This window comes from Cibotium barometz, chromosome 24 (assembly GCF_041138505.1).
Source record: "Cibotium barometz isolate CiBa-2024 chromosome 24, ASM4113850v1, whole genome shotgun sequence".
NCBI lineage: Eukaryota > Viridiplantae > Streptophyta > Polypodiopsida > Cyatheales > Cibotiaceae > Cibotium > Cibotium barometz.
This window is the reverse complement of record NC_141069.1, coordinates 2,088,676-2,109,346: the sequence shown is the minus strand read 5'-3', so window position 1 is coordinate 2,109,346 and position 20,671 is coordinate 2,088,676. Positions and strand designations below refer to the sequence as shown.

Below are 20,671 nucleotides of genomic sequence, written 5' to 3'. Positions count from 1 at the left end.
AGCATTTGAGATCCTTTGTAGAGGTAGACATGATGCGTGTCCCAATCATGGATCAGTTGTGTTTGTTGCACGAAGAGCCTACCCAAGGTGCTGTCATATGCGGTATTACGAAAGTCCATGACTACAAAGGTGAGGTGGAATGTCATGTCACAAACTTTTACCTTGAGGTCATGCACTATGCCTAGGGGTCACGCAGATTTCCCATCTGCAAGCTTTATGACCAATGTGGTATGATCAAGGTGTGGTTGGCCCCAGTTTTCCTAGCAAGTTCGTGTGAGGATGCTTATGCTAGCACCTCCATCCAAGATGCCTTTGACCACATTTTTGTTATAGGAAATGAGTCTGTTTGTGTCATCACCTTCAAAATAGTAGCCCAGCACATTGACAAAAATTGTGAGTGCGCCTTTGGGTTGTGGGTTGTGGTGATGGAGTAAGTCTAGATGATGGGGCTCATATTTATCCGAGGAATTTGAGCAAGATCCCTCCTCCACAGAAGCTTGTAGTTTGCGTTCCATCTAATCCCAAAGGTCATTCCATAAATTTGGACTACCTTTTAACAAGGTGCCAATGGGCATGTGGATTTGGGAGGAAAGGAAGGCTAAGAGGCCGGCCAGGTCATGTTGATGAGTAGGAGCTTCCTGAGGTGCGGGGCCATGATCGTAAGGTGGACCAACAATAGTATACCAAAGTTCAATTTGGTCCTTATTTGTTGACAGTGGTGGAGGTCTAGATTTAGGTGCCATAGGAGGGTAAAAGACCTCAACAAATCTTGTGTGGGCACCACATGAGTCTCTGTCAGACTCTGTGTCACTGTTCGTATCGAGTTGTTCGATGTGAACATGGGATTTGGGTTTGGCCATTTGTGAAATAGGCACTGGAGGATTTAGGGGCACATGTGTGGGGAAAAATCATCGTTTGTCAACATCATGTTGGCGAACGGATCTTCCTTGGCAGTGAGCGTAAGCGAGGGCTTCTTCCTTAGTTGGTGTGGAAGTTCACGAGAGATGGCACACATTCAGGCATTGGGTCAAAGGTTACAAAAACAAGCGACGGCTCCGGTTGAGTCTGGTATTGCTCTATCAGTGCTTGGGTCTCCTAAAGACATTGCTTCTCAAGGATGGCAATGGGATCCTTTTTTCCCGTTTGGTGAGTTTTTGGTGGGCTGCATGGGGGAGTGGCAGTTCGGTACGATCATCACTTTCGGAGGAGGAGGATGTGGTCTTTGTTGAGCGAGTGGCGGATGCTTCTTTTGGGATGTGGCCTTCTTTAGCTTGGCCTGCAACCATGTGACGACATTTAGGGCAATCTTTGAAGTAATGGTCAATTCAACAGCCTTGACGTTGTGGTGTTACTGATAGGCATTTCTTTTGAGGGCATTCAATCAATCTATGGGGTCCATAGTAGAGGAAACACATAAGAGGAAACACATAAGAGGTGGTTTCCCTGCGGGTGCACCTATAGTGTGCACAAGTGGTTTAGGGTCCATGTGAGGTGCTAGAGAGAAGGGCGATGATGTGGTAGGGGAGCCTCAGGGATGGTGGAGTGCATGTACCTGATTGGAATCTTTCCATAAGCAATAGGGTTTTCCTAGAGAGGCAATGGTTGGAATGGAAAGATTGGTACCAGAGAAGGTCATGGTGGCGTTGTGTGTGAGTAGTTAGTTTTAGATGGTGCCACCAATAAGTGTTGGGGGCCGAGAGGAGAGAAAGGTAATGTTATAAATGAGCTTTGGGTTGTGTTAAGTCTAACATACTACCTTGCACACAAGGAAGAGAAGGAAGAGAAAAGAGACACATGCAAGGGTTGAGTCTAGAGAGTCACACTTAGCCAACCCTAATGAGGTTCAACTCCTCCATGTGAGGTTGCTAGGGGTTTGCTCCACCTCTCCTTGTGTCACCCAAGAAGAGATTCAATGGCTAGGTAGAGAGTAAGAAAGAGGGAGCTATGGAGAGCTCAACCTTCACTTCATGCTACATGCATGTAGAAGGGACTTGATAGAGAGCAAAGAGAGGGGAGAGAAGAAAAGAGATTAGAACATCACCATCCTTAAGCTTCTAAGGCAGGACTCCTTCTTGCACTATGTGTGCTTGTTGTTGGGTGTTTTATAGAATACTCATACAACAAAAGAGACATGTCATGATTCTCGTAAAACTATGGATTTGTTGGAGTACTTGGCCATGGTCAGCAAACCTAACTCAAGATTGACACGAAACGTTTAAAACAATATGGCATCCGACTCCAAATGTTTGAAACATTGTGGCATTTGACATGGTTTGACCACTTCACGAGGGAGTGAACCTCGAGGTTCCTAGGCGTGCTTCCTCTCCTTCTCACTAGAGGTTCACCAAAAGATAGGATGTTAATGCACTTTTCACAAAGTTGATAATGTTGTTTATAGAGCCAATTAGTGAATCTAGGGCCCCGATGTTCCATTGCTCCTTTGCTCAAGTCTACATTTAAATAGCTCATCTCGTTCCAAAGCTTCCCTTGGTTGAGGTAGACCGAAAGAGTCTTGACTTCTTAACAAGGGAGCACTCATTTATGAGTGTTAGTGCTAAGACCGAACGCTGGATCATTTGAGGAGGTATGATTTAATATAATATAGTTAAGTGGATTATCGTTTTTCCAACAATAAGTCTGATCGACAAAGGGTTTCACTTTGGTGAAATGGTTCTTGTTCAGAAACACGTGCCTAAATGTATTCAAACACATGTGCTTTACCCAAGTTGCAAAAAATAAGTTTTTTTAATTATTATTTTTGAGTTTGAGTTTTTTTCCATTTTTAAACCGTTGACTCACATCACACCTAGCTGACTCACGTCTCATGCCTCACACCTCATGTCTCATGGCTCATAGGGCTCATATGAATTTGGAGCAACTTGGCTCATGTAAAGATGTGGACTCATGCCTCACAGCTAGCTAGTCCACGTCATGGATTTTGTATAAAATGACGTACGTCTTAGGTCTCATGTCTGGTGAGATTCACGACTCATGACTCACATCTCACGGAGTTAGCGTCATCTTACAAAAAATATTGACTTCCCTATTTGGCATTAAGTTCTTACTAAGGCCAGTTTGTAAAGTCTAGCACCATCTTATAAAAGATAGATTTTCGTTTGAGCAAGTAAGATAGCAAAGTGCCTTATGGTAGTAGTTAGGCAAGTGAAATCATGTTAACCTACAAAGTAATTAACACTTCCTAATAGGCTTCTTATCGGGTAAACTTGGATGAGTAAACTTGACTATTCCTTATACCCAACAAGATACACTTTCTTGGGTGATAAGAGTCTAAGTTCTCTACTAATCCAAACTCTTTGATTCAACTAGAAATAGCTGATTAGGAGAAAGGTGAGGTAACACGAGTCCTTGGATGGCTAAGAACAAGAATCGATGACCTAGAAGAACTTTGCTTCGTGCTCAAACAAGGCTTCAAGGAGCAAGGTCTTGAGCCAAGTCTTAAAGAGAAGGCCTTCAAGTTGATCCCTAAACATGTGGCATGTGCCATTACGCGGGCGCTCGTTCAAGTTGTAGCTTTGGACACTATTACTTCATATCTTGAATGTATGACCCTTTGGTGTATCTACCGTGACTCCTTAATGTAAGATAATGGTGATAGCTCTTGTTAACCCTAGAATTGGGTTAATATCCCCCCCTTCTTGATGGCGATCGCGTCCTCGTGAAGATCGGGAGAATGAACAAGCTTTGTTGATGGTTTTGATGTTTGAGTGATGTTCAATGGTCTTTATTCCTCCGGAAGGAATAAGAAAATCTAGTTAGTGAATCAAGAGTTTAGTGGTTTATTGGGAATTCCTAACGGGGTGGGGATTTTTTGCGAATGATTACATATTTCTGTGAGCTTTTTTTTTGGGCTTTTTGCTCACTTTGTTTTTAGCAATCATAAGAAATGTTACATGTGATTTGTGTTAGCATCCTTTGAGTTTACTCTCTTCTAGCTAAGCGTCTCCTGTTTAGAGTGGTTTTATAGGCCATTCTCTATGTTGCATTATCAAATCAAGTGTATCCTGTTTAGAGTGGTTTTATAGGCCATTTTCTATGTTGCATTATAAATCAAGCATATTGGAATGAACTATGATTGGCCACTCAAAGCATGGAGTGACAGCATGGGTGTAGGAGAAGGGCAAGATTGCCACCATGAAAGCTTGTTACCTCGTAATTCTTGAGTAGTATGAGTTAATTATGATTAGTAATTCACATTGGCCTGTATAACATGGCCCCCTTTTCACACACTTATTAATGTCCACCCTATCATGCCTTTGGCATATAAGCCTATGTCCCCCACTTACTCTTGGCCCCTTGGCCTAATCTAACTTATGCTTGGCCCTTGGCCACTTCCCATGTGTCCACCATATGTGTCCACTCTCATGTGTCTATCGAACATGTCCATGTGTCCAACACTTCATTACAAACCCTCCTACCATGATTTTGTCCTTGAAATCGAAGGGTGGTTGTGCAAAAAAACAAATACAAAGACTATATACAAGGAGCCCAATACGTGAACAAATGTCATCATCCTAGAGAGCCAATACTAATACATGAACCTCATGACCCCCGGGGTCAAATGGAAAAGACAAAGGACTCTTGATGATGAGGCTAGTCGGATATCCTCCAGGGTCAAATGGAAAAGCTACGAGTATCGCCCCGAAGATGAAGTAATCCATACAACTGCGAACGACCGCATGGATGAAATGTAAATCCAAGCCATGTAGAATCAAAAGAAATGGCTCTCAAACTGCCTGGATCGAACAGAGAATATAGAAAGCCTATGTCGGTGATGCGACTAACCAATCCTCCTAGGTCAAATGGATAAACACAATGTAGATCATCCAACCGTTAAACAAATATGTGACCTCCCAGATCAAAAGGAAAACATAACGGTGTATCTAACAACCTGGAACATAAATCCAACACTACATCGGTAAGAGGAACTCCATCATCCATGGTCATTGCATCGAATCCTCCTATCTCGTAGGAATCCTCAGACTAATAGCCACACCATGCTGTGATGTACCATGGCGTGCTACATAATCATATGTCATGCATCTCAAGTGACATAAGATGCATGTGAAAGTGAATTCTCCATTCCCATAGATCATAGAATCATATTGGCATCCACAAAATGTAAAGGCACATGCCTTGTAATTAGCATCCCCATAAGCATAGGTGTCAAGAAGAGCTTATTTGGATTATTAGAAGTTCATTGCTTCTGGTTATACTAGATTGGGAAATTCCCAAGACTACTTAGTATCGGCAGGTTTTCTACCAATACATACTTCCTCATCAACATGTATAGCATGCATAAAATCCATGTGGTAGCCATGATTAATGGGAGTAGAATATGTCACCTCAAGACAATCATCATCTTCATAAACATGTGTACCACCTATATATGCATGATCATCAACACATATATGGACAATCTAGTACTCTCTCATATGCATCAAGGTCCACATCCTTCAAGTCCCCATAGTCAAATAATAGGCCATCATATGTCGTCCAATCCAGACTCGAGAATGGATGATACAATGCATTCCCATAGAACTTCCACGAATCACTCAATGCATTCATCTAAAGCATAGTCATCATATGTATTATCAATACATGAGTCATCATCCCTTGTGTCAACAATAATTGCATGCACATCACGTCTTCATGATCTCGTGGCATCATATCATAAGCTGAAAATGTATCAATCAAAGCACTTATGTGAAAGTGGTCCAAGCATTTCCATTTACGAACACATTGCTGATGACTCGTCGAGAAAGAACCGGCATCGAGATCTCTTTATTACTCACTATCCACAAATTACAGCAAGTGTCTCATCCACTGTAACACCCATGATGTGTGCATAAAGACCCACATAGTCATACTCTATATAATGACCAAATGTGATAGTGAATGGTAGTCCTCGTCGTTTGTCCTTAGTATAGTCATAAAGACCCACATAGTCATAAAGACCCACATAGTCATACTCTATATAATGACCAAATGTGATAGTGAATGGTAGTCCTCGTTTGTCCTTAGTAGAGTCAACTTCTTTTAAAATAGAGTGTATAGTAGCTCTTCCATCCCCGCTCAAATCAAGAGGTAAACCAAGAGATGGTACCAAGAATTCACATACATTGATCAACCTTATCTTGCCTTCACACTAGTAGTGGCTTTACCATAGAACTTAACACATTGCTTACCTCCATCCATGTCTTGTGAAGAAGAAGGCATTTGACCATTGTTATCCTCAAACTCATCATCAAATTCTTCCTCAACAATGACGTCTTGAAGCACCACCTCGATGAATATTCCTTGGGTTTGGAAATGCATGACCCTTCCCTTTAGCTTCAGAAACATCAGGTTGTACATAGCACCATAGGTAGAATGAAAACTTGGGTGATGATTCTCTTTCTCTTCAACATGAGCATAACGAGCATGTTGAGCTGATCCACCCTTATCTTCATCCATGGTCTTTGTGTCATTCACAAATGCCCCTAATCTCTTGCACAATTGGTTGCACCACAAGTATTTGCATCATGGTTTCATTCATGCTTCACATCATCATCATCATCATTTGTGACATGTCATTTGTCATAGCGCGCATTGCTTGTGCATTTGCTCCTCCCAATTGATTTGATGCATTGGCCACATTTGCAAAAAATGGCCCAATTTACACATGATTTGTCCTATGTGTCATATTTGCATTGTTGTTTTTCCCTTGTAACTTCATGTCCTCTTCACCAATCAACTCTACATGATTCTCATTCAAATTTTCCTTGTCTTCTCTTATCTCTTGAAGTCCCACCGTTTGCTTGGATGGATGGATGGATGTTCCCTTGGCATAATGGCTGAAAATGAAAAATGGCTTGTAGAAAGTTCAAATGGTGTCGGAAATTGGTGATCTAGGCCTCTATGGATAGCTCTTGTTGCATAGTATCCAAATATGCAAGAATAGATAATTTTTGGACAGCCGTAATATTCTTTATTTTAGGGTTTGTATAACATTATTTTAGGGTTTGTATAACATTATTGAAAATAGTAATTTGGCTCCAAAACCCCAAAATGAGGTTGGAATTTTGTCGGCAATAGCTTGTTAGAAAGCTCTTGAGTGGTACTATCCCTAAACCAAATCCCGTTGCTTGAGTAAAAGTGGAGGTATTCTCTGTTTTGACTTGTGTGAAAAAGTTAACCATGTGTGTTGACCTAGCATGTAGTATCCAATTCCAAATTTTTTTGTGCCATTTGGTAGGTCTTAGGGAGTAATATAAGCATATCCAATCACTTTTTTGAACCTCCAAAACCCCTCTTGGACTGAATTAGGGTTTTATGAATCTAGTGAAACCCTAAATTAGGCCCACTTTCGATATTCAATTTGTGCAACCAATATCTTGTTTCAAAGCTCCAGAGAAGCACTTTGCAATGATGTAGAGACTTTGTCACCTGCCCAAAACCCTGATGACTGAATTAGGGTTTTTTGTTACAGCCACACATGAATTTTTGAGTAAAATTGGATAGTATCTCCTTTGAAATCGGGGCAAAATCTAAATGTAATGAAGTATTACAACACTCATGCACTCATTGCCAAATTGCCCTAATGTCCAATGAAATCCAATTGCATGTGCATTTGACCATTGCAAGTGGCTTTTTGCATGCTAAAATTACTGCATAAGTGTCCCAATACCTCACCCATGCATCATTTTGCCACAAATTTGTCTTGATGTTTTGCCTTGATGTTGTCTTGAGAATGTATGTCAGTGGACCACGTTGAAGCTTGCCGATCTCTCGGCCAAGCTCTTTCAACCCCTTTACCCAAGTTTACAATCCAAGGGCAAACATTTGGGCCATTTCTTCACCACCATGTACCTAATCCCTCACCATACCACTTTCCCATGACACTCACAACACGATGAATTCAAGACATGCTTCCCCCCGGTCTCTCTTCCATATACTGGGGTACCCTCACACATCACTAGTATGCTAAAAATAGAAGGTGCAATACAAAGTGATGTGGAGAGTGAATGAATCTCAAATAGGTGGTGAGATCACTTACAAATTGATTTTAAGCATGACTCATTCTTTTACAATTGTTCATATATTCAAGTATGTACTCATGCTCCATCAATCATCACCAATGATTCAACACATCCAAAATGGCATCCAATAGTGATTAGAAATCAAATTTTCCAATGCCTTTGCCTTGATGCATACCAGTAATGCTCTTCAATGCCCTTCATAGCATAAGGTTTTGTCAAAATTTTGCACATTTAGCATACCATTTACATGCATTTGAGCATTTGAAGCATCCATTAACCAATAGTAAGGTAATTAATGCTTCCAAAAGCTTGCAATCAACCACAAGACTCCTCAAGAGGTTGTAAATGATTCATTCTTAGCAAAATTTTTCCAAACTTGAAGATCAATGGTTGATTAATTGGCCATATGGTGAGAGGCTTTGCTTAATGTCATCATTAATTGGTTTTAATAATGATTAAGCAATGCTAATAGCATGTAAGGGTTTCTTCCAAGAAACCCTTATTTTTTATGATGATTAAGTAATGCTAATAGCATTAATAGGTTCTAATGATGATTAAGCAATGCTAATAGCATGCATTAATGGCCAAATGGTGAGAAATAAGGGTTTCTTGGAAGAAAGCCCCAAATCTTGAATGTAGATTCAAGGAACTCAAGGAATCAACCAAGAAATGCAAGAAAATGCTTAGCAATTGCTCAAAGATTACCAAAAAGCCTCAATCTTGAATGTTGGTGGAGAAATGCCCTTCCCTTGATGAAAAACTTGGGAAACAGTTTGCAGCTTTTGGAGGAGTCCATGGCCCTCATTCCTCATGAAGTAGAGCTCTTAGGTGGTTGAAACTTGTAGGAGACATCATTACTAAGAAAAATAGAGTATATAAGCTTGTGTTAGCACTTGTATAGAGTCCAATTTCACAAAAACGGTGCCCCAGTGTAGAAAACGACTTTGGCCTGCTGTCGCCTCTCCAAACCCTAGATTAGGTGCTACCTAAATGATGGGATTCAAAGGTGAGATGATTCAAGCAAGAGAGATGATGAAACTAGGGTTTCCTTGAAGCACAAAAGGGCTGGAAATTTCTACAGCAAACCATGGTAAAATTTGGGGAAAATAGAATCAATAGGAAGCTCTGATACCACTACAATGAACTATGATTGGCCACTCAAAGCATGGAGTGACAACATGGGTGCAGGAGCACCATCCATGAGCAAGGAGAAGGGCAAGATTGCCATGAAAGCTTGTTAGCTTGTAATTCTTGATTAGTATGAGTTAATTATGATTAGTAATTCACATTGGTCTATATACCATGGCCCCCTTTTCACACACACTTGTTAGCTTGTAATTCTTGATTAGTATGAGTTAATTATGATTAGTAATTCACATTGGTCTATATACCATGGCCCCCTTTTCACACACACTTGTTAATGTCCACCCTACTTAGCCTTTGGCCCATAAGCCTATGTCCCCCACTTACTCTTGGCCCCTTGGCCTAATCTAACTTATGCTTGGCCCTTGGCCACTTCCCATGTGTCCACTCTCATGTGTCCACTCTGCAAGTGTCCACTCTCATGTGTCCACCACTTCATTACATGTATCCTGCTTAAAGCGGTTTTATAGGCCATTCTCTATGTTGCATTACAAATTAAGCATATCCTAGAGACACCATGAATTCTCTCCCACATCCACTTGAGCATTTCAGCCTTGAACCCTTTGCATTAGCTGCTTCATAGTAGTAGCTGTAGAGTTTTTTAGTATGTTAGCTTTTGTGAAAAGAGAGGGAGTTTCATACTAAGGCACTCCTACTACATTAGAGTGTTTGTTGGTGCATATCTTCACATGTGAAGTCTCCCAAGTATTTTTAACCTTCAATTGTGCCTATGCCATAATGTGTTAAAAGTCATATCTTACACTTTCTTATAGTGCATGTGGTGAAGCATCTTCACGTGTGAAGTCTCCAAAGTCTTTTTAACCTTCAATTGTGCCTATGTAATGACGTGTTAGAAGTCATACTGCTTATAGTTTCTTGTAGTGCATGTGGTTGCTCTACTGCATAGATGAACTATATGATAATGTGTGGGACTTTTCTAATATTTAATCATTAGAACTGCCCCCACTTGTGTGCAGTTGAGTGCAACATGATGAGTATAGGCTAGGATTTGGCTCGTCAAGTCGTTGTACCCAAAAATCTCTCTTTAAAATAAAGATTAGTCCTCCCACATGTATGTAAAATTGACGTAGATTGTTATCCTTTTATATGTGCAATAGTGAATTATTTCTACCTATATACAAAATTCTTAAACTCATGAAAATAAGAGAACAATTCCTATAAAAGGGGCGCTCCACACAGAGAGAGAGAGAGAGAGAGAGAGAGAGAGAGAGAGAGAGAGAGAGAGAATTTAAAGTCAAAAATAAGGTACAAATTATGTCAACTAGCTTACATAAACTATAAAAGCTAATCAAAACATATCTACACCAAACCCAAAATTTTCACAAATAAATGTGACCTTTGGATCTTTGATGAAAGACTTTTTATTACAAACAATGATTATACTTACACAAACAAATATATGCTAATTAAAACATCTCAATACCAAAATTAAGGATTTTAAAAAGCAAAACTTACAAAAGAAGCCTCGACCCTTGATCGCTTGATGATTGACCTTGAGACCTTTGACTAAACAATTTGCCCCCGCATTGCCATAACATAAAGGATCAATAGCAATGTAATGATTGATATTTTCCACGTGACTGTCTCGCCGATCTGCCCAGCGCAAAGTTTCATTGTTCGCGAGAGTATTCCACAGGCATGGCGGATGACGCGGATGTGCTTCAATTAACAGAGGCTGCCTTCCGGGACTCGGACAGCAGCGTCATCATGGCCTTCCGAGTGTCCAAGAGCCATAGCCTCTGGGGGGTTTCTGCCGCCCGCAGAACGAGCTTGGCCTCCAAGCAGAGAATCTTCGCTCTCACCTGTAAGTGTTTACACATACATACTACATCCCCTAATCTCTAAGATCGTTGATCCATCTTCATTTTCAATTCCTATGCAACACACGTATTCCCATCATATGATCGATCCATCTATATGCTCAATGTATATGCAGGCACATGCATTCCCATCTTTTCAATTTACATGTAAATAGCACCAGCTTGCATACCATGTTTTGGGAAGTCATTATTTCTAAGCAAGTGCAAATACACTTGCAGCAAGGCACCAAGCAGGACCTGAGGGGCTGACTAGGCTACTGATGCATGATTTCATTAGAATCATTAGACCAAGCAATAGGCAAATCCTTGTGTAGCAAGGCACCAAGCAAGGCCCCAAGGGTCATTGTAGGTTTCTGCTGCATGATTAGACTAGACCAAGTAGCATGCATGACTTGTTGCAATGTGTTAGAAAGCAGAGTGATTGCATCAAGAAGAACACCAAGAATATATTGCTCAAAGACAAGCGGTTGCAAAGAATATATTTGTGCCAGGCTAAGGCCCTTCACTTGGTGGTTCCAAGATTGGTTCCACACACATACTACAAGATTGCATCCTTATGCCCAATACTTGAGTGTCTTGTACACACCTTGACAATGCATATGAGACCACACTTGCCTACTCAAGGAAACACACCAGACCTCAGACGATCTCTAGATCGTCTCTCAAAGGAGCTTACAACTTGGAGATGACCGTCACATACAAGCACATTTATTCCCGAGTATCCGACACAAGAATGATATCATCAACGTATAATAGAATGTGTACAGTCGTACTTGAGATGTCAATCCCAGAGCCTCCTCCGTGTATGATGTAGTTTGCTACCTCGTCGATGTATAAGCCAAAGAGTGTCGGGGAGAGAGGGCAGCCCTGCTTCACACCAATGGTGCTGGCAATCATATCTGATAGTCCCCTTGGGCATCTAACTCGTCCAAACACTTGCTCATATAATCTGTAAATCCCCCACATCATGTCGGGGGGTCTGCCCATTGTCTGTAAGCGGTGGAAGAGGCGCTCTCTTGGGACTGTGTCGAAGGCTTTGCGGAAGTCCACAAAACAGCAATAGAGTCTTTGTCTCTGTGCCCGAGTTTGGTCAATCAGACATCTCAGGGTGAAAATGTGATCAATAGTAGGGAAGGCTCGCCGAAAACCCGCCTGACCAGGGGCACGAAGCCCCTCCCTCTCAGTGTGTGTGCTCAATTCTGCCTCCAGGATAGCCCCATAGAGTTTGGCCAAGGTATGACCAATCATAGCTTTGTGGATCGGTACAATAGTGTGCATCGTCCACTCAGCCGGGAAACCTTCTACTAGAGCCCTGTTAAAGAGGTAAGCAATAAAAGGAGAGAGTGTGTCAGTTGCATAAATGAAATGCTCACCGTGTAAGCCAGTGTGATCCTCAGCTCTCCCATGTTGGAATCTATGTATAGCTCGAGATACCATATCGGTAGTAAAGAAAACCGATGAGGTCGGTGGAGTCTCTGTGGGGCGAGGGATGAGTGGCTGGTGCGGAACATCATAAATCCCTTCTGCATAACTCTGCCAGCGTTGAGGATCAGTAATCGGGGTGGGGGGGTGTGGCTCTTTGAGTCGTCGACTCATGAGCATGTGGTAGATGTCCCAGTATTGAGCCTCCTCATATGTGCGTCGCTTACGGCATGTAAGAGACCGCATCTGTCTACTGGCCTGCTGCTGTGTTATTTCCCCTTTCGCTATCTGGGCTCGGAGATGTCAATGAAGCTCTCTGCACTCATTATCATACCATCTATTCTGGGGCATGTCCCCGGATCTAGGTGGCTTCCCTGTCTGGAGATGGTGTGGAAAGCTGTGGCTAGCTGCTGTGTGCAGTATGTGTGAAAGCTGGGCCGTCAGTACATCGATGGGTGCTGTAGGGTCCATACCAAAGAGGCCATCATGTACTTTTGAATCATAAACGTCTGCAAGCTCCCGGGTAAAGTGGAGATGCCTGAGTGGTCGGGGGTGGCAGATCAAGAGAGCTCCTAAGAGAAAAAGCCAAATAAGTATGGTCCGCACCAATGGGGCATGTAGGGATAGTGAAAGAGTCTATCAGGTCTGTGCTCTCCCGCGAGCCCAATATGTAGTCCATAGTGCTGCTGCCTCCTGATGATGGGAAACATGTGAGTCTTCCCGATTCTGGCCATTGTGACGTCCCGTTATAAATAACGAGATGGTGTCTAGCTCCCAGGTCTCCAGAAGGTGTTGCCCATAACCTGTACTGTCTGGCCCACTGTCCTCTGACATCCTCGTGGTCCCTGCATCTACATCGTCTAGTGCCTGTAGGATGAGGGGATATGTGAAGTCGAATGATTCACACTGTCGATTCTGTGTGCGTGCATTGAAGTCCCCCATTAGGAGAACCTCCCCCATGGTCGAATAGTGTAGGATATCTGTGGATAGAGTGGTGTATGGAGACTCACTAGGAAGGGCCCCTCTCTCCTCTCCTCCTCCAATCTGGTCCTCCATGTGACCTGTGTTGAATCTCGACCCCTTCGGCGGGAAGTAGCATATTGCCAAGTAAACTGTTCTCACCTCTCAGAGCTGTAGGCTAATCCACATGTAGCGTGCCTTTGGGTCTCTCGATACCACCCTGATACGCTGGTGTAGTGCTCGTCTGAATAGTATAGCGATCCCACCTGAGCCTCTGGAAGTGCCCTGTCGCATCCCTTGTCTATACACTGATTCCCACTGGTACCCTACTACCCGTGGTAGGCCTCTCTCTGGGCTTTCATGTGTCTCTGTCAGAAACATGATGTCCCGGTTCTCCATAACCTCCTCTAGTCTGCCTGGATGTGTCTATAGAGCCCCATTGCAGTTCCAAACTGCTGCATGTATCTCCTTGTGCTTCTTGATAATTTCCTGTGTCCCATAGGCCATATGGCGCTATGCCACCATCTTGCCCTCTATGTATACATGGCCGTCTCTGTAATGTGCCTTTTTCCCCTTCAGCACGTGCTGCTTTAATTTGTGGCATGCATGATTTCCTATGTTGTCTCTGCATCCAAGTTAGGTCATCATCAAAGTAGATGGGGTCCCCTGGTAGGTTTCTCAGAATAACTCTCTGTCTCATGAAGGTTTGCCTGCTCACTTCGTCTGCGAACTGTAGCACTAGGGCTTTACTTTGGGTGGGGTCCTTGGGTGGGGCTGTCCTCCATATCTTAGTGAATGGAAGTGGTGCAGCCACAAGGGATTGACAGTAACACCAGTTTGGGATCCTAGTTTTGTGTTAGACGGTACCCTCTTTTTTGTGAACTAAGCAAGCATTTTTTTCTCTCTTTTCACAGCTAAAAGGGCGGCAAAGGCACAAAAATTCAATGTGAATCTTCAAGTACTAAAGATCTCGTCTCATGGATTTCAGGTATAAATAAACATAACTCCGGAAATGTTGTGCAGCAGTGTTGTAGTAGCTTTTTTTTGGGGATGCTTTTGTATACATATGATTTATGTACAGATAATTTTATGTCTTGTATTATTTGGTAGCCAGCAAAAATCTATAAACTGAAACATCTCACCAAGATTGAAGCTGTACAAAGTGACAGTGCCAGCTGTACTTTTGTCTTGGTCATTCTCCTCTCCCTTCTTTCTGTTGATATTTATACACTCTTGTACAAGAGCTGTGCAACCTTAATTCTTTTATGCTGAATTGTAGACTTGTGGATGTCCAGGGCTTCGACAACTTGAAAAATCAAAGTGTGGCTACTCCTCAGTGGACTATGCGGAGCATCGATGATAGGTCAATTTGAGTGCTCAGCAGAAGCCTTCTGTTATCTCATGATCTTAACTGAATATCTTGTTGATTCTCTTGGCAGAAATAGGTTCTTGACGTGCATTTTAAAGCTATGCAAGGAAAATCTTGGCCGTTTGCCAAAGATTATAGGGATGGACATCGTGGAGGTGGCTCTCTGGGCACAGGTTTGAATTTTTGCCTGTTGAACCGGGTTTTGAACTGAAGCTTAAAGTAGCTTAAATGCAACAGAAGTGTGTGGGTGGTGGCATGTGCACAAGGGGGTTTGCTGTGGGTGTACGTGTGGAGGCCATGAAAATAGCACCCCAGGATTTTGAAAACAGATAGAAGATGCATCAAATGCCACTTGGTTGTGCTTTACCGTGGTTCTATTGCCTGCCTCTACGCTGATGATAATCTCTTTCAGAGAAGGGATTTGACTTGCAATGGCGTCTTAACTTAGTGCTCGTGGGGTCATTTGTTATATGGAATGGTAATCATTAACCATTAGAAAAAACATTGATATGTTTTTCTTGTGTACAGGCAAATGCAAAGCCACTTCCACTAGGAGGGCCTGCTGATGTTAAAGCTGTTGTGCCTGCTGATGGTCCAAAGGAGTCAAGTGTAACTGTGGAGAGAGATCTCGTTTCAAAGGCCGAGGAGGATGATATGGAGGCTCTACTTGATGCGTAGGTATCTCCCCCTTATTTGTGTTGCTTCTCAGTAAGCCCGCTATCCCACATCTTATTATTTTAGCAGAGTTTGCAGAATGTCCCTTATGTACATAGATGTGTCGTTTCAGTTGGTCACATATTTGAAAGGATTCATTACTTGAGAAATACATTAGAGGGACGAAAAAGATCATGGTTGGCTCTATCTCCTCTATGCAATTAGCTACCTAGGGTGACACTGAGTGTTAGTACGCATGGACCAGTCGTTGATGACATCTCATAGACTTTCTATTTTCCAATACACAGGCACAAGCTGCCATACTGACCAACCAAGAGAAAAAGAGTTATTAGGGATGCTTTATGGCAGCATGGCAGCTTTGCATTGACAAGACTTCTGTTCACCTTGACATGCTTGAGTTTTTATAGAGACCACTTTCTCACATTGACAGAAGAGAGTTTATTGAGATACTCGGATACTCGGGGGTTCACTTATCACATGTATTGAGGACTCTATGGGTGAGCCCTGCATTTGAACGCACAGGTTGCAGATCTTACATGGGAACATATAGAGCTCCGGTTATGGATGGTATTCAATAGAGAGGAGGTGGAGATACAGAAACATGCTTTAGTCCATTGTTTGTCATACTATGAGATATGAGGGCGCTATCATTGTTTGTTCAGAGAGAGGTTAGGTCATTTATGAAGAATTATGGAGTATGAGGACGGGGAATGTGTGGCCCTCTATGTGCATGAGGTTTGGAGGCATAGGGAGAAACTCTGAAAAAGCACAGTTTCATGTGGTTAGACAGCGAGCAAACACTCCTTACTTCTTTCTTTGAGGGATTGGTGAACATAGATTGAGGGAGCCAGATGACACCAGCCTTCAAGGCCGCTCAGTTAGAGCTTGGATTGAGGATTGGCCCATGGGACTTGTCTTGAGACATATCGTTGGAGACTGTAGTATCTGGTAGACCGAGGATACGTGGAGCCACATCAATAACCTAGAGTTGATCCCGAAGACTCTAGAGGAGACAGCAACCATGTATTCAGCCAGGCAGACGAGGATCATGGATATGTTCCATGGACACATGGAGGGTTTACCCTCTAGGCCATTGAAAGATGAGATCCTTCTCCAGAGTCCGGCTCTGACACAGAGCGAGTTTGCAGTCTTGGTTGAGGAGCACGTGTCTACTAGTAGATCACAAGGCATAGCATTTATGGGATTTAATATATGATTTATTTACAGGAATAGCATTTATGGGATGCTTTAGGCATCTCTTCTACTACAATTCTATACAGTACTTTTTTGATTTGATAGGCCAAATCCTGCCTTCCTCAGTTGTTAATAAATCATTCTTTTTCTTTTTTTCTTCTACACTTGGCACCATGACGTGATGGTGTGATGTGCCCAATCTTTAGAATCTGTTGGAGAAAGACCAGCTGAAAAGTGCCCAACAAACAGTACAACATTGTTGGGGAAGCGTTGTGCACTACTGCTAGTTACGTCACGTCTTCAGCACTGCCAATTTGGCAGTCTCTTTCATGCAGCTGGCAGAACCCCCTCCTGCTGAGTTTGATCCACCATGTGAAAACAATCCTAATGTGCTTCCTCCCTCAGAAGCGTGTGATAGCTGCATTTGTGTTTGATTGCAGTCCTTGAGCCTGAGAATTTTTTTGCCTTGTTTCACAGCAGTTTCTACAACTAGATAGCAAGAATTCCAACAATTGGCAAGAGAGCACCGTTTATTTCTCTTCGCTACTTCATCGTTTTATTTTCCACTGAAGGAGTCTTTGACGAAGTTTAACAGAACATATAAAAGTCCAGAATCACCCCAAGAATACTGAAGACTCCTAAGAGCTTCTAGCTGCATTGGTCATCCATGGTTTGCAAGGGTTTTCCACCTCTCAAACATACAGTAGATATCAGGAAATAAACATCAAAGTTGACCTGTCTTTTTAGCTGGGGACTTGTTTATGGATAAGGCAGATATCTATGTAGATACCTCAAGAAACATTATCTAAACAGATACAAAAAAATTCAAGTATGTGTAGCTCATCTACAAAGTGGAAGTTGGCTGAGATTTGTGAAGAGTACTGTGTGATGTTTAGCTGACATTCTCTAAAAGGCCAAGCTAGAGGGTGCTATATAAAAGCTTGCTATATGGTTGTTACAGGTATGTTATGGGCATTGATGAAGCAGAAGCATTTTCTGAGCGGTTGAAACGGGAGCTTCTGGCTTTAGAAGCTGCCAATGTTCATGCTATTTTAGAGAGTGAGCCACTTGTGGAGGAGGTATTTTTTCATGACTTGAAATATCTTTTCTTCTTGCCTGATTGGTTGCTGCTAAGTGGCCAAGTTGATGATGCAGGTATTGTACCAGCTGAATGTGGCTGTGTCTAGTGTTGATGATCTGGATGAGTGGCTTCGTATCTTCAATGTGAAGCTGAGGCACATGCGTGAAGATATCGAATCGGTGGGTTTGAACCTTCTGTGTTATAATGAGAATTGCATCAGATGCTTGAACCCAATGCTTGGATGTTGGGGTTATGATAAATTGACTGACTGTGACATTGAGAAGGGACCTTATTGGTGACAGATTGAAATGAGAAACAACAAACTGGAAATGCAAGCAATCAACAATGCTGTGCTTGTTGAAGAACTGAACAAATTACTGGATCGGTTGAGAATACCAGATGAGGTGGTGTTTTTAAGCTTTGTGTTTATCAGTGGCAGTGAGCTTAAATAGTGTAGTTTGAGCTCACTTGAAGGATTTGTTATCATCTAATGCTTTCAATTTTTATTGCTGCTTCCAGTATATATCATCGTTGACTGTAGGCTCATTCGATGAGGCTCGTATGCCACAAAACGTGGAGGCCTGTGAATGGTTGACACAATCTTTACGTGCTCTTGAACCACCCTATTTGGATGCATGCTACATGAACATGCGGGCAGTAAGTACCGTGACTTTGGATGGTTTGTAATGGATCGTGGGCTGGTTTATCTCTTCACCTTCTGAGCTGATTTACTGTATAGGAACAGGTTTAGATATTTTCATCAGTATGGATGCCTATGGAATCTTCTGAAATGCAGGGTTTTTGTGCTGTTTAGCTGGTGGGGGGGGGGGGGGGGGGGTTCCAATTTCAGCCGTTTGCATTTCCATAATGGGCCATCTGGGCTTTCTCAGCTGTAACCCCAACAACTCCCATTTCCACTGCAAACCCCCAATTTCTGGCAGATATTAGCTCCTCTTTAGCTGTTTCTTCTCACCAATCTTCTTTCACCTACTCTCCTTTAAATTTTCCCTGGTTTTTGTACATCTCCATAACTTTCTCCCTCCCTCTTCTCCTGCCGCCGCCTCATGCATCTCCCTTCCCTGTTTCGGCCCCTCAAAATGTGGTTCTCATTTCGGTTCCTGTAGCTACATGCCTAACTCGATGGGGATTCTACAGGTAATCGAAAAGCGGGCAGAGTTGGAAAAGCTGAAGTCCGCGTTTGTGAGGAGGGCATCTGAATTCCTCCGAAACTATTTTTCTAGCTTGGTAGATTTTATGGTCAATGACAAAACATATTTTTCTCAGGTGCGCCATGCTGCAATCACCCTTTTTGTGCACATAATGTGGTCGTGATTTTATCGAGCCCATGTGTTTTTGTACTTTGAACCTCCTCAGATCCTAGAAAATGAACTTGGTATCAGAGCATAGGTAAGGGGGATTCGCTCAGATTATTGGTGTGATTAGAGTAGGTTAATGCTTCTTTTCGCTCAGATTATTGGTGTGATTAGAGTTGGTTGATGCTTCTTTTGTCTCCCTTGAATTGATTAGAACTATTCTTTTGGATATCTTTGATTGAGCCTTAATGAGAGAGAGAGAGAGGGAGAGAGAGAGGTGTGATTAGAGTTGGTTGATGCTTCTTTTGTCTCCCTTGAATTGATTAGAACTATTCTTTTGGATATCTTTGATTGAGCCTTAATTAGAGAGATCCTTTGCTGTTTGATTCAAAGAGAAAGGATTCTCTTATTGATCTTGGCAAAGTCAACATTGCTACGTAAGCATTGTAGCAAGGCCTTGGTGCACAATAGCTCTGCTGCATTTGTAAGCATCCAGCAAAGAGGAAAATCAATCTTGACACAGCAGCAACCCGTGCGACAATTGGCATGAAGAGGCAGGCCAAAGAACAACCCTATCTCTCTGCTTGGCTTGAATAACTTGGAAGAAGCATTGCATTGCAGCGCATTGCGTTCACTTCCTGCAGTGAACAGCTGCATCCGTGGCTTCTCTCAGCTGCAATTTTGCCCAGAGACAGCAATCTCTATTCTGCACCTCGGCCACTACTAGTGCCAATCCCCATCGTCGACAACAACAGTGCGAGGTTCATCACAAAGAGAACAAGAAAGTGAGAGCTTCTCAAGCAAAAGTTGCATCAACATTTTCAACAAGCGGTAGGTGAGTTCAGTTAGTGCAGCTAGAGTGTACAGGGGTAGGTTGCCCGTGGTAGTTGCATGCGAAAGCACGAGGGGTGTGAGTTATCCCACACGAGGGGATTGTAATGCCTACGTGTTTTTTGTATAAAAGGGGTTTTCCCTACTCTTGAAGGCAATCAATACCATCCATTTTTTTGTTCAATTTCTCGTGTTGGGCATTCAAATCAGCTACAGGTAGTACTGATTTCTGGCGATCCTGCTGGGGAGGGGTTGAGTTTCCACCACTCTGTCCCCAGACCTCGAGGTTTTTTTCTTCTGTTTCTTCTCTTCCTCACCCTATCGCGTGCTGAACATTTACTAGCGCCTTCATGCACATATGAACCACCTTCTTTCACCTAGCGACGCTCCCCCTCTCCAGCCTGCCACACTCGCCCTTGCACTACCCTCACCTCCTGGTCCCTATTTCCATCCCCTTGTCACCCCACTTCTCCGGCCAGTACTTCTTTGCCATGCCTCAAGAAGGATCATAGAATGCTATGCTCGGACGAAGGCAGCACCAAGGTGGTGCACATGGAGATCTGTCAGCCATACGGAGAGAAGCAAGAAGCAATCATGGCCTAGCTGGGGGACTGCTTCTCTGGAACTACCATATGAAAATCAAGAGGTGGGTGTGGTCTCTATTGATGCTAATGAGAAGTTCCAAAATGAGCATCAATAAAAGAAACCATGCCTTCCCCGTCTCTGAATGAGCCTGGGGAATTAGCATCTTTAGAAAATCTTAGTTTGATGCTCCCTCTGGTCCCTAAGGAGAAGAAAACAAT

At 42.7% G+C, this 20,671-nt stretch overlaps 1 protein-coding gene across 3 annotated transcripts in view; it reads left to right on the top strand.

Moving 5' to 3' along the window:
• The first annotated feature begins 10,670 nt into the window (after positions 1-10,670).
• The window catches only part of LOC147624793 (exocyst complex component SEC3A-like), a 112,393-nt gene continuing 102,392 nt past the window's right edge, over positions 10,671-20,671 (top strand). For 2 of the 3 annotated variants that reach the window (XR_015268850.1, XM_086818017.1), the window contains exons 1-11: positions 10,671-11,007; positions 14,320-14,393; positions 14,516-14,596; positions 14,701-14,768; positions 14,845-14,947; positions 15,303-15,448; positions 17,605-17,722; positions 17,799-17,903; positions 18,027-18,128; positions 18,244-18,381; positions 18,880-19,008. Coding sequence is in view for 2 of the 3 variants with exons in the window: in XM_086818017.1 (XP_086674143.1) it covers positions 10,842-11,007; positions 14,320-14,393; positions 14,516-14,596; positions 14,701-14,768; positions 14,845-14,947; positions 15,303-15,448; positions 17,605-17,722; positions 17,799-17,903; positions 18,027-18,128; positions 18,244-18,381; positions 18,880-19,008 (1,230 nt within the window). In the remaining variant the exon portion in view is untranslated. The remainder of the gene's footprint in view (positions 11,008-14,319; positions 14,394-14,515; positions 14,597-14,700; positions 14,769-14,844; positions 14,948-15,302; positions 15,449-17,604; positions 17,723-17,798; positions 17,904-18,026; positions 18,129-18,243; positions 18,382-18,879; positions 19,009-20,671) is intronic. The other variant, XM_086818018.1, reaches the window with a different exon arrangement.